Source organism: Harmonia axyridis, chromosome 2 (genome assembly GCF_914767665.1).
Source record: "Harmonia axyridis chromosome 2, icHarAxyr1.1, whole genome shotgun sequence".
NCBI classification, from domain to species: domain Eukaryota; kingdom Metazoa; phylum Arthropoda; class Insecta; order Coleoptera; family Coccinellidae; genus Harmonia; species Harmonia axyridis.
Window position 1 is genome coordinate 18650062 of NC_059502.1, and position 15099 is coordinate 18665160.

The 15099-nt window shown below is 32.0% G+C and overlaps 1 protein-coding gene across 2 annotated transcripts in view; it reads left to right on the forward strand.

Annotated features, from left to right (window-relative positions):
* Positions 1-11752, forward strand: part of LOC123674128 (zinc finger protein 250-like) — a 36678-nt gene extending 24926 nt beyond the window's left edge. For both annotated transcript variants that reach the window (XM_045608998.1, XM_045608999.1), the window contains exon 3: positions 5314-11752. In XM_045608998.1, coding sequence (XP_045464954.1) covers positions 5314-6281 — 968 coding nt within the window. In that variant the 3' untranslated portion in view covers positions 6282-11752. The remainder of the gene's footprint in view (positions 1-5313) is intronic.
* Positions 11753-15099: the final 3347 nt, after the last annotated feature.

Here is a 15099-nt window from a genome sequence, read left to right on the forward strand (position 1 = left end):
TATTCATTGTTCTGTTTTAATATGTTTACTAGCATATCTGACCATTCGTAGCCAAGTTAGGGAATTAGGTCAAGAGCAAGCATCCGAAACTTTTTATCGATTGGAAACAGCTGCGCATAATGCATTAAGCTCTAATTTCGGATCATGAGAATTTTCGTTTGTATTCAATTTTTTTTCACTTTCATTTCAGCCCTACAAGGCAGCCAGATATGATTTTATGTCCAACTTTCTGTTGGGTCACATACACGTTTTTTCAAGTATATCCACCCTATCCATTTATTTGCTTCAATTTATTTTTCATGATGAATATTTTAGAATTGAAAAGATCTTGCACCACAAATTTTGAATTGGTATTCATGATTTTCTCTTTCGGTACAGAATATTTCAAATGATATGAAAATAGTAATAGTAATAATAGTCCAGAAAATAGGGTTTTTTTGGACAAATAGTCAACAGACAATAGACTCGCTTACGCTCGTCCTGGAAGTCTGTGAGTCCAAAAAAACGACACAAAAAACGTGATTCTTTTCCGGCCTAGTCCAGGAAGTATGTACTTTCCGGACTAGGCCGGGAAATGCTACTTTCTCTGAGAAAAAGCGTCCGGGAAGTGAGCACTTCCCGGACGGTTGCCGAAAAAAAGTATTATTTGAAAAATATCTATAGCTAGTTCGAACTCTGGTTAGTTTAGTTGTGTCATAATGCCCAAATTAATTTCAACTCTGACTTTGCGGTAAACAATTATTGTATTCAGAGTTATTAATGTTTTACTGTGCTTTCCCCGATGTCTGTATTTTCAGAATTTTGAGCCGATAATGTTATCAAACGATAAGTTTCCATTCACAGCATTTACCCTCTTAACATGAAAACACTAACTCACTTTAGTGATATAATACTTTCGGAGTAATTAATATAATTCGAAATCAATAAAATGATTTTTGCAAAACAATACTGAAGCATATTCAGAACGTGTAATATAATGATACTCGGTAACGAAATTTATACTTCTGGCTGAATAGGTACGAAGAATATTCACTATTCTGTTGAAATAAAATATCACAAACATTTGTGTAAAATTAGCAGCGGTGAAAAATTGATAGAATGAGGGATTTGGTGATAAATAAATTCTTCTTTCTCCGATATTTGCTCTTGACAACCTTTCAAAGGTCGTTAATGAATTAATTCATTTAAAATTATATTACCATTTTTAGCATCATACCTTCACACAACTAGGAGGATTATTATAAAATAGCCATCAACCTTGAAACAATTTTCCAAATCATCTTACTTCTCTACAAATTTTTTACATTTTTCACAACACAAAATAATTAATAAGAGCTTTAGGGAGTAATAAATCTCCGTTTCACTCGAAATGTTCCAATTGTTTTCATTAGAAATTATTAAGTAAGTAAGAAAATATCTGAAGCCAAATTGTTAATGCTAGAATTAAATTACTTTTCTGAGTCTCCTGCAGATATCATTTACAGGATAGGAAATGTTTCCTCTCCAAGAATAGACGTTTAATCGTCGATTTTAACATAAAATATTTTTACCCTCAAATTGGAATCGCTTGTACATTTGATTGGCCATTTTACATCTCCGTAATGATGACATTAAAATTTTTCGAGTTCATAATAATCAACTCAATTACGCCTAGTAGATGTAGTTGACTTCTAAAGAGGATGTCGAACCGTAATAATTGAATAGTTTGAATTGATATGAATATGAATTACCAGTACCTATTTCCCATTAATTTTTTTGAAGTTACTGGTTTCTGGTCGCTAATAAGGGGCTCGAAGAATTCCTGTTTCTCGATGAATTGAACGTAATCTTCGTGATTGAACTTGTTTCGAGGGGCTATGTTAACGTATCTTATCATTCGACAGCATTCAAATGATTGCAATTAAAATTCATTGAGTGGAAATATCGGTGTTTAAAAGAAACACTTCGAATATACATGAGAGATTTTTTATTTTAAGTACGTAAAAACTAAATTTTCACCTCCTCTAATTATTCGCGTGAATAGAAGCCACTTCAAATCATTTAGTAGGAGTAGTTGGTGTTTTTTTTCTCACAAATCTCATTTAGATTGGATTTCTAAATCACAAAATCACAACTCCGTCTGTTTTCTGGTTACATGAAATGTTTGCACCAGGTTTCAAATTGTCATTCTACATCGAAAAGAACATTCTCAGACTATAGAGGGTATACTAGACATGAACCTTGAAGGAGGTGTAAGTATCTCTCATTTGCTGTCGATTGAGCCATTTTTATTGATATCCGAAAATCAACAGTTTTCGAAATATTTGAGTTCTTGTTTTTTTTCCCATTTTTCAAAACATTTCTCACCTTACATAATTTTTCGTCAATTTTTTTCTACTTCGAACAAGTTTGATATAATTTGGGATAATTTTCATGAAAAAAGGATATGATATGAAAAAAGCAAAACTGTGCTTTATTAGTGTTGAATAAGAATCAGTATGATTTGGAAGTTGGTATATAAAGAAAAGAATAGTAAATTTCTGATATAAATTTGCCTGCAACTTTCGAATTCCACAATTTATGTATGACAAAATATTCTTAAAAACTTGCCAAATTGCTTCTTTATTTCCTTAAAACAGTTTTCGTTACAAAGGGAAAGAAGCAAAGAAAGGAAAGTGAGGAATTAATAGTTTTTTATTGCAATCAAACTCAAAAGTTCATTAGAAAATTTATTCATAAATTATGTTTGAAATGACTTTTACAAACACATGCCCTCTTCCTTATTTCTTCAGTTGTTACTTTCCGCCTGTAATTTACTCCCAATCTTCCTTCTATTCTAACGGTGTTAGATCCGGACTTCTCGCTGACCACGAATATGATCCAAAATAATCTAATTTGGTAAACATAGAAAAAAAGTTGATTAAAAATAAAGTAAGGTGAGAAGAAATCTTTATAAAACCAGAAGAACTCACATATCTCATAAACTGTTAATTTTTGGTTAAATAAAGCTCAAACGACGGCAAATGAGTCATACTAACACGTCCTACAAAGTTCACGTCTTATTCGAATACACCCTGTATTTGAGGAACCTCTAGTCGGATTTTGTCCATTTAAGAATATTTAAGACCGGAATCTAAAATTTGCTACCCCTTTCGTTATAATATCATTTTTATCACCATTTTTATCACAAAAGTCGAAAAATACAAATATTATAACGAAATGATAGAGCGAACTGTTTGGGGAACGAAAGCTCAGATGATATCCAAAGTTTTTCAGCATCTCGGGAATAATTGGCCAAATGTAGAAAAAAAATTATTAAGTTTTTGAGATAGGTATAATTCAAGCATCAGTGTCATCCAAAAGCTTTTCTTCAGGATTCACAGTTTAAAAACAAAAAATTCAAGTCTTTTCTGCACGTCTTTTTTCGTGTGATTTTTTATCTCTCCAAGAAAATTTTTCAAAATTGCGAAAAATTATATTTCTCCAGTAAATTGGTAATGTCGACTACATCTTAGTGTTCTGCAACGCCTAAGTGTAGTTGATACTTATTTGTATGTGCGACTCAGTGTATTCATTTTTCTTGAGGCTCAGAGTAAATGAAAGCTTCTGAAAAAAAGATGAACAATCTCGCGAAATTTTTCTCGATTTCCATAGAATCCAAAATCCGAAATGAGTAAAAATACAAAAATATTTTGAATTAATTGATTAAACAATGAGTTGATTAACCAATAATATCAGGAATTCAAACAACGCGCATTGTTTCAAGAATGTCTAACATAGGTACATATTTCGAATACTATGTTGACTTGTCTTCAGAATGATCATGTACACACGGAATTTCGTTGTTTCTAAATAAAGCAAAATGAGCCGCTATGACATATGCTACACTAAAAGGATTGTTCCAACGGAAATTACATTCTCGCTGTTATTTTTATATACTTAAAATCCGGCCGTCCAAACAAGAGAAGTAACTTCCGTCCGGTACCTTAATGAGCCTCATAAATAACAAAAAGACAGATTCCTTTAATTGATACGCTCAACATTTGGTTCAGCTCAGGGAAAAGTTAGAAAATAATATAAATGTATAATAGTGATTTTTTTTTTCTATTTATGAAAAATTTTGGGTCGACATTTTTTTCGAATTACCCAATTCACATTTCGCTCAAATCATTACTAAAATATACATTGTATATAGGATGTTTCGAGAAAAGAGGTCTTCATAAAGAAGTACTCATTCGTAAACGTCTCATTTCCGAGATACGTAAAGTTCAACTTTTTTTTGTGAGCTCTTGCTGAAAAAATAAGAGGAAGAATCTGTGATTCATTTGAAAATTTCTGAAAATATTACAATTTGCTCATATCTGCTGCCATTTTCGAGACAAGAATTTTCGACAATTTTAATATTATCGACATAACTAATTCTTCTCTTCTCAAAAACATTAGCACAAAAAAATTGAAGAGATTGAAAAGATACGATCACCCTTTTTCATATTTTTAAAACTACCAGAGACACATCATGAAAACGAAAGAGGGTATGAGTTTCATCGTCAAATGGCATGTAATGATATAAATCTTCAAATTGTAAAAAAAATCTCTTATCTTCCAAATTTCAGCTTTATATTTTGAGAAATGCATGTGCTATGAGGAAAAAATATAGCGCACTTTATCTTGAAGCGTTTGCAAAAGTTCATAAAATGTTCTGCTCGAAATCCTTCGAATAAGGATTCACGGTTTGACTTGATAGACAAGCTATTTGACTTGATATTCAAGCTATTGGCTTGACTTGAAATCAAGTTCAAGTCAAGAAGTAGTTTTTCAATGTAAGGTCAAGTAGGTATTTATTTCTCAAGTACTTGACTTGACATTGAAAAACTATTACTTGATGTGAACTTGAGTTGATATCAAGTCAAGTAGCTTGAATATCAAGTCAAGCTGTGAATCCCTACCTTCAAATAATTATCCTGTTTTTGTGCCTCAAATTTAGGAATACCTGTACAGTAAAAATCATATAAATCCATTATTTCTTCAAAAACGTGTTTAACAAGAATTTATTCAGTATTAGAGCTCAGAACCATAAATCTTTTCTTATTTTTGCCGTTGCTCGTAAATGTTATTGAATCTTTTAACCATTAAAAATACTAGCAGTGAAAACAAAAATCGCTTGGAATCGACATTTAATCCAAAAAAAAATTCGTTTTTTGAAAAATATCGGAAAAAACTAAAAATATTCAGCGATAGCGAGTTGACTTTCATCAATTGAAAATTATCTCCATTTCACCATAGATGTCCATCTAGCTCTTCAGACTTTATAATAACTCGTTGCTTTTTCCACAGATGTGAGTCCCCATCTGGTGTTCAAGAACGGCATCAACCCGACCTTATGGCCTCAAGACGTCCCGTTTCCAGCCGAAGAAGGCAAGGAAGAAGTGACGTCAACCTACGGCGACGGCGACGTGCAGAACGACAGAACAAACTGTTTCTCACCGAGCAACTTGCCGCCAAACCTACAATATCCTGCCTACTTCAAAGATACAAAGGGAACGAACCATCCCATCTTCTCATCCAGCAACAATTTCGCCTCGTTGCAATACATCAAACACGCACAAGGTAACAAAGGTATGCCAGAAATCATACAGCACGGCAGGTCTGCGGGTATGCCCCTTTACGTCCGCTGTCCCATATGCCAAAAAGAGTTCAAACAGAAGTCGACGCTGCTGCAACACGGCTGCATACACATAGAATCCCGTCCTTATCCTTGTCCTGAATGCGGTAAGCGGTTCAGGCAACAGTCGCATCTCACGCAACACTTGAGGATACACACCAACGAGAAACCGTACGGTTGTGTGTACTGCGGTAGGAACTTTAGACAACGAACCATCTTGAACCAGCATCTCAGGATACACACTGGGGAGAAACCTTACAAGTGTGGTCAGTGTGGCAAGGATTTCAGACAGAAAGCGATCTTGGATCAGCATACAAGAACGCATCAAGGGGACAGGCCGTTCTGTTGTCCTATGCCTAACTGTAGAAGAAGGTTCGCCACAGAACCGGAGGTTAAGAAACACATAGATAACCATATGAATCCGCATTCGGCGAAAACCAGAAGGGATTCCACCAGTTCTGAAAGGAAGCACAGCACCAATGGTATGCTTCCTCGTGGTCTCACTCCGTCGGCTGTGGTGAAGCCAGAACTGTACTTCCCGCAATGCTACACCTCTAGCTTCAACCCTGCCACGACAATTTCTCAGTTTCAGTCACCCCCTCCAGAGTTTAAGCCGCCTAACAATTTGCCTGTCCAGTGACTAGCGGCCGGCTGGCAACTGGGACCTTGCATTGGGTAGTCGTTGCCAGCATCGTCAAATTTTATGGGTGACATGCTAGATCTCTTAAACAGGTGCAATACTAGATCGAATCATTAGAGATTCGGCTCATCTCGTGAAATCGGTCGATTCACTCTGTGATCATCTTGTTTTCGATGGCGCTAATCAAGAGTTCGAAGTAACGTATCGAAATATAGTGATATTTTCATGCAAATGACCTTCAGATATTTTGATGTGGGTATGATATATGTCCGATCGAGGGTAGTTTAGATGGTGGAGATCAGCTGGCGTTGACCAAATAGTTTTTAAATTGGTTGATATTGCAGCAAAACGTGTATGGTACTTCTTGTCAAGCGAGATTTTCTGACCTGTGCCTTAGGTCCAAACCTCTGTTTTTTGAAGATCTCATAACTGCTCAAAGAAGTCAGGATAGATACGAAGGGAAAATGTTCGATAATGGTAAAATCCTAGGGAAAATCATTACTATTTTTCAGTTAATTAAATAAAAACAAAGCGTGAAATATGAAGATAATTCTATATTTTCTAAAACCAGAAGCTTTTGAGCTGAAACAAAGGAAAAGCATTTCAATTAAGGTTTCAAAATTCAAGATTTCAAATCAGCGTTATTGCTGATAATTAGTGTTAGTTGCCTTGAAGATAACTGAAAAATCTTGTCAAATTGATTTATACATCAACTCAAATAGAATTAGCCTTCTTGAAATGATTACCTCTGTATTTATATTATCTCTTAACCACTAGAATCTAATCTCAGAAAAAGGTATCAAAAACTAAGAAAAATCTAAAATTAGTTCAATATTTATAAAGTTCAAATATTCTAGAAGTAACAGATACACCAATTTAGTTTTGACAAAGCTAGAAAAGGAAACCTATAATTTCATTTATAAGTGTGTCCTTTTCTTTGCAGGTTATGTTTTATATTATTATAACGATCTGATATTAACCAATTCGAACACAAATTTCAAAAGCTCGACTAGATGCGCCAGTTGATCTGTCCATCAGAGTTCGAAAAGGCAATTATTTCAATAATATAAGCTTGCAGCATATGGTTATGACGACCGAAAGATTCTAAAAGTATCATACCAAATATCTCATTTTTTATGAGTTCCAACCGTAGATTTGTCTCAAAAACCACATTTTAAATACCTATAGATTTATGTGACAACATATTTTAACTATATCCTATTTTCAATTGTGATTTTAACTAATTCACGTCGAAAATATTAATATAAGCGGGACTGATATTGTAAAGAGAACGAGTGTTCATTTATAAAAATTGTAGATATAATATGAACATTTGAAGGTAAATACATAATGAATGGAAGCTGCCATAAATATCGAAAAATTTAAATGCGCATGAACAGTAGCGTTCCTTATTACCAGAATCAATACAAAAAAGAAATGAAATCTTTTCTTTCTGAATTGATTCAAAGTAGTTTACTTGATCTAGTTTTAGCTATTCTTCATTCTGAGCAAGCTACGCAACTGGTCATGCTGAAAAAAAGCTTTATTTAAGATTAAAACGTTTGTTTATCTGTGATCAACAACCTCATGGTTATGTTCATCAGCAAATTTTGTTACAGTTGTTGCTGATTTTTTTTTGGATTTGATTGTTTGTGAAATTCATTGAAAATTTTCGTTTTCTAATGTCTAATTCTGATGTTGAGATAATACTCAAGTCCTTCAACTTTGCCTTCCAAAAGTGTACGGAATAATGTGAGAAAAAGGCAACAAAAAGTGATAAGGTGTGGATGTTTTCGAATTAGTTCTAGGTTGTTTGTGATTTTTAGTCTTTGTAGGATAATTACGTAATTCATTTATAGTTAGCATTTGAGGAGCAAAATATTATTTATATTCTGATAAATCAAAAGATTGCATGAAAAAACTTGGGAATAATGAGTTCATATTGCAACTTATCAATCGTTTTCATGCCTTGGTGCTACGCATTGAACACATAATGAAATAACCAAACCACTTTATTCATAACATATCAATAAAACGAAAAAGCAATAGTAATAAGGTAATATTTTAGTATTTTTTCATATAATGTTTTGTAGGCTGGAGTTGTATCAATAAATTGAAGATCTATTTTCGGAGCAACTTTTGTTGCTGTTGTGTGTCAAGATCAATGTACAATAGAGTAGCATCCTATTTGTTCTTTTGGATAACAACACCGACTCTTTAGTTTGAAGAAGATGAAGTTTGAAAATTCTGAAATGCGGCACTGATATAAGATAGTTAAATGCTACATTTCAGAAATTTTACTTCAAACATAGTTCTAAATGTGCACGCTCTGTATATATGTTATTATAGCGCCTTATAGAGGTTATGCTTTCATATTCTCTATTTTATATTATCATTGAAACTTTCACATCTACGACAGAAATGTGTCCTCTCCTTCTACTCATATTCCTCATCAATCATGAGTATGTTTCAAAAGTAAAAAAGAACGGATTTTGAAAATTCTTATCGTCCTAAAACGATCAGGTTAGAAATAATTCATTCATGAAGAGACCAGCTTGTATATACTTGTTGTATAGGCTTTAGCTATCAGTTTTTAATATTAATAATGCATTTTGTGGAACTGATATGGTGTTAATGTTCTTCTCTCCACGTCACACAACGATAATGATTCATTAATTCTTAAAGCATCTGAATTACGCTGACGATCTATTCGAGGATTCGTGATACCAAATTTTTCAATTTTTTTCTTCTTATCGTGCTCAAAGAAATCTAATCTTATTATTGCAAAAAATCATTTCATATCATATTATTCATTTTCTCTCAAATTGATAGGTGTAAATAAGACCTTAAAGGGCATTTTTGCTCATTTATCTTTCATTAACTGCTTTCATCGTTGTTGGAGTAACTTTATTATTCAATGTTGGGACATTACATTTCAATATTCAAGGATTATAATAGTATTGGAATTTACAGGAAATTTCCATAGCGTTTGTGATAATAGATGGTGCTCATTGAAAATGAATATGAAAGATTATATGTCCCTTTTCGTTTTAATTCAACATTAGTTGATTGTTTCGATGTTTTATAGGTGTTGTATTCAAATTTAAGACTGATATAGAAATAAGGTACATCTTATAAATGTTTATGTATGTGGATTGAAACTTATACTTAGAGATTTTCAATTGCCGTGATAAACTTATAGATAGATTCATGAACCATATTCGATTCTTAAGTCCATCTCTATTTTTCTACGTATCTCATCGAATAAAATTCATTTATTACCGTTTGACAGATCTCTATTTTCATTATTATCTTTGAATTGCGTCAAACTGAAATAAATTTTTACTTATTGGATCTTCCATTTCAGACTTGTGACGAAATTTTCTGAGGAGAACAGATTAATGTAGAAATACTTGAATAAAATGAATAAGGGTATAAATAGGAGAGAGATCAAAAACTGAAACAGAAAACATCATAATATTTAAAAAATCTAGCAGTTGTATAATGCATGTAAATAAGTGTTCTTGTGTAAAAACAACAGAAATATGTGTTACATATTATAAGTATCGCCAGAATATTAAATATTCGAAATTATCGTACACATGCGAAATGTAGTCCCGATTTTTTTTCTGAAATAATTCTTATCAGATTTATTCACTTGCCAAGGGAAATTTTGAAACGAATATCAAATTAATAAAAATTTCATGTGCTAACTCTCTTCATAATAACTATTTTCGGGTCCACATTTTCTGATTATCTTGTCCAAAACTTTATAAATTTTTCATATGATGTCAATGGCAAGCTTGGCATTCAGAGGCTGTGCGTATAGTGCTATACTTACTAACATTATTTGTATACGATTTTTCAGGGTTTTTCTATTTTAAGTCTTCTTCCCAAAAACTACGGTTTCCATTATTATATTCCATATTATTTTTACAACCTTAATATTTTCATAACATCACTAAATTAAATATATTCTAATCATGTAATATCAACTAACCGTGTGTTACAAATTCTCCAAGTCTTTTGTTATCCATTTAGTCGCGTGTGATTGTTTTCATCATATACTTTCCACCGCTTTCTCCATTTATTTTAACTATTTCTAAGATTGAGATATCTTTGAGCAATATTCTCAATACAATATTTTCACAAAACACGTACTACAAACTATTCCTATTCTAGTTTTGGTACTTCATCTGATTTACGATAAAAATTGTCTGTCTTGAGAGTGGTATTCTACAAATTCACTTTTCTATCTGTATGGTCAATTCTAAAAGAAATGGCCAACATGTCATTAACTTACCGGAATCAAAGTATAAGAAAGTTCAGATAAGGCTTTATTTGTTAACAACAAATTGACTAGAAAACTTTCTTATAAAACACCAATGTAACATTGATTTAAAAAAAACACAATAAATCTCCAATCACAGGCTTTGAAACGTATTCAAAAAGTGAAAACGATAATATTAAAAGATAATTGACTTTATAATAGTATCTAATAATGGGTATTAGTAAAAGTCCATAAAGAAGCTTGGTATATAAACCTTAGAGATATTTGTTGATCCAATCAGACAATATATCTGGAATAATAATTGATAGAGTTGCAATATGTCCTCTAAGAACCGTTTGGATTTTAAAAAATATATTTACAGTAAATTTTCTAACCATCCAATTCTCTACTTCCTTTGATCTTATCTCATAATTACATTCTAATAAGCGTTTGGAATCTTTTTGTTGTAAAATGATGAATCTGTTATAAATGTGTGTTTTTCAATTTTCTCATATAATACGAAGATTTGTATATAATAGTTTTGTTTGAAGACAATCCACATCTGATATTGAAGATATATATACTTGTAGTTATAAATGTTTGTAAATCGAAACAATTTTCGTCCAGAATACCTTATAAGAGAATCATTTCAGTTTTATTTCACACAATAGTTAATATATTTCATGTGCTTGTGGCGTTTTACTCATTCGATATCAGAAATTCACTTTTATATGGTAGGTGTTATTATTTATTATTGTTCATGTATTTGTTATAAGTACTCTTTGAACGTTGTTTTGAATTCGGAAATAATGACTTCCAAGTTTATATTTTCTTTTATGAAAGGAATATTTACAGATATATTTTTTGATTTTGTTGAAAATTTTTTGTTGTTCTTTTTGTTTTGAAATTATTTTATTCGAAGATTTTTTGTTCGAGAATTTGATGAAAAGCCCCACAAGTATGAAACAGATAACCTCATCCATGCCATTACTCAATAACAGTTACTAATAAATGCTCAACAAAATATACAATACTGATAATTTTTAACAACACACATGCAATATTAGTGTTTTGCTCAATAGTACAAATGCTGTACATAATAGATACTGGAATCGTTTTATATTATAAATATATTCTAATAAATATGTTTGAATTGATTCTCTTTGTATTGCATTTTGAATAAAATATGAATGTATTTGTTGAAATTTGTTTCATTGTAGTTGTAGAATATTTTTCTTCCTTTTTACATAATTATCTTTTTTCTATCAGATGAACAGTAAGAGTTTTCAATATGAGGAAAACCAAGCTACTAAATTTTGCACAAGGCTTAAAATGATTATTCTTTATAGACATAAAATCTCAACCCAATCGGATCTGTAATCACGGAAATATTGGGTACCTATTTATATAGTAAGTTTTATAATTTTATATGATACTAGTTACGACATATTTGACTTTTTCGAGCTAATAACCCCTCCATTCACAAAAGTGGTTTCCTCCAACTTGCAAATTTCATTGGCAAGTTTGCATGAATCGATAAAATATAAGGATTCTGACTACTTCAGCTGAAAATCTCATTTGGATTGAAAAAAGTTGAGAATTTATGCCAAAAATAAAAGTAAGAAACATGAGACTTTCATTTAAGAACCATATAAAAACATGATTTGAATTGAAGGAGCTGCTGGAAATGACCACCTCTGTGCTTCAAACATTTTTTACACATCTTTCTGTGATGGCATTGAAAACATTATCCAATATATGGGGTGAATTATTAATTTCTTCAACCTTCTTGATAATTCGGTCCTTCAATTGGATTGAATCAGTTTCAGGTAGTTACTCGAAAAATTCTATTTTTCAAATGAGGCTACAAAAAAAATTACAAGGTGTGAGGTCGCAAACGGTGAAGTAAATTTATGTTCAGTGTTTAAATTGATCCTGAAAAATAATATCGTTTGGAACATTCTCAGCTCAAAATTTGGAAATGATTCACAAATGATCTTAAGCAACAAGTCATTAACTTCTTTGCTAGTTGTCTAGAAACATAGGGAACAAATTTTGCTCATCAATTTCACATTTCCTGAAAATTTCAAATAGAGAACTTTCCGTTGGGCAGTTCGTATACGGCGACCGGCTGCCAGAGATAATTGATTTCTACAGTTCTTCATCAATAATTTTAAATTTTGAGCCGAGACATCTAGCACACTGTTTTCTTGGGTGATGGTTATGATTTTGAGGATGAAATTTCTCTTTCTAGTTGCTAATTTTTTGGACTCAAATAATATTTAGCTTTCTACATTATATTAGACGCAGCGCATCCACCATTTTCGGACAAAATTTTAATAAGTTTACATTTATTTCAATTCACTACATAAATCAAAAAATATTAAGATTATCCGTCTCCAATCCCTTTGGAAAATAAAATGAAAATTCAGAAATTGATATTTCCGGATTTCTATAGGATAAATTCGAGGTTTAAATTAAATTTGATCGAATTCAATGACAAAAGCACTGATGGAAGCAAGAAGCTTTTGAGCGCTCGTTATTCATGTGCCAATTGCACCCTTGAACACCACGGTTTGTACCTATATAGGTAGGTATAACTATGAGATGTGATTAATAAATCATATATGTCTGTGGTCTCCACGAGTGCCACTGGCACGTGAATACCGAGGGCTCAAAAGCGGTTACTTTCATGAGTAATGATCCAATCCGGTTAATATTTTACGTGTATATAAAGAATAATCATTTCTCATTACAATATACGTGCAGAATTATATCTGTATAAAATAATCTGAACCATAGCTAATTCAAGCAGAATATCCAAAAAAACTAATATCTCTGTGACAACAGATCCAATTGAATAAACATTTTCTTTTTGTACATATACAGGGTGGCCACTTTTTTAATGGGATTGTATTAGTAACTTTTGAACCATAAGAGTTAGAAGGTCGGTCAAATACAGCAAAAGTTGCATGCATAGAAGCATTATCAAGCAGTTCAAACAAATCGAGATTATCAGGGCCGGTTTTCGAGATATCATAAAAAAAGTAAATTATGTCATTTTGATTTTTCTTTTTTTCCCACTTCATTTCAAATATCATCAAAAAATGTTACAGGAATTTTTTATTCGACAGTAAATTATCCTCAATTTGACGTAATCAGATTTCGTATCCAACGTTTCGTACTCTCTGAGCCACGCTCAATCTCATTTTTTTCAATACGGACCTGCATATTTTATGACATTTTTCGAAATAACTTTTAACGCTGAATTCAACGTCATATCATACAATGTCATTCAAAGTAGATTTTCAGGTGTTTTTGACCCTTACCAATTTTCTTTGGGTCGGATCTGTATTACCTTCATTTAGTTTAATTAACAACATACAATATGCAATTCATTTCGATAAGAAAATCAATTGCACGCGATAAATCACCACTAGGTCGCAGAAGTTTAGGACGCCCTCGAAAGCGATGGAGCGAAAATTTGTCGCTGTAGGCAGAGATTCGACGGAAAGAAACAGGCGAATCGCCTAAAAAAGAAGAATGAAGAAGAAGAAAATCAACTTACCCATCTGGAACTAAATGAAACATATTAGAATCAAAGCAAGAAACCAGTATATTGGTTTCTTGGTTCTTCTTTTATAATGATCATTTAAATGTTTCAATTCATAATAATTAAACAAAAGTATCATTTAATGAAAGAAAAATCAAATGATTATTCGAAAGTAAATGAAAATTAATGAAGTAAGTGTTCGAAATGTCCACCATTTTGTAAAATGCACTTTACAGTGGCCACCCTGTATAGAATCACAATTCCAAGCTTCGTGCTTGTGTTAATAGCGGTTTCAAAACCGTAGATATTCAAGCAGAATCTCTGAAAATAATGCAGAGCTTTTGGGCACTGATTCTTTCATACGTCAATTGCATCTTTGAAGACCACTTGTATACCTATATTCAGATGTGTTCCCAATTGGCGCATAAATGGATGAGCACCCAGAAGCTCTTGACTTTCCTTATTTTTTCAGTTTTCTTGCATGAATATTTCATTAAAGGCTTTAATATATCACCATAAAAGTTGAATACCTATCTATTTTTAAGTATTCATAATCTCTCATTTTAGTGTGTGGCTTCACGAATCTATTCATCAAGCTAATCTCACAACAAAATTTTTAGATAATTTAAGATTTTTCAATATGAGTGGAGATATCATGTGAGAAACTATCATCCATAAACTCTAAAGTTTGAAACTGTATAGTATTTTATAAGAAAAAAATTAGTGGGTAATTAATTATTTATTTGATGCATTTTATATTCTCCTTAACGAAATGTACCGGGTTTTTCACCATAATTTGACCCCCCCCTTTAACTTTGTTACTAAAAGAGGTACAAAAAAATGTTTTCTACATAAGTTTCACGAAATCGACTAATGTTTTTTAAAATGTTTTCACAAAACGAAATATATACAGAGTGGGCCACATATTGATTCCAACTTCATTTTTTCAAATGGAACATCCTGTATATTTTTCTATATTTGACTAGCTCTTTTTC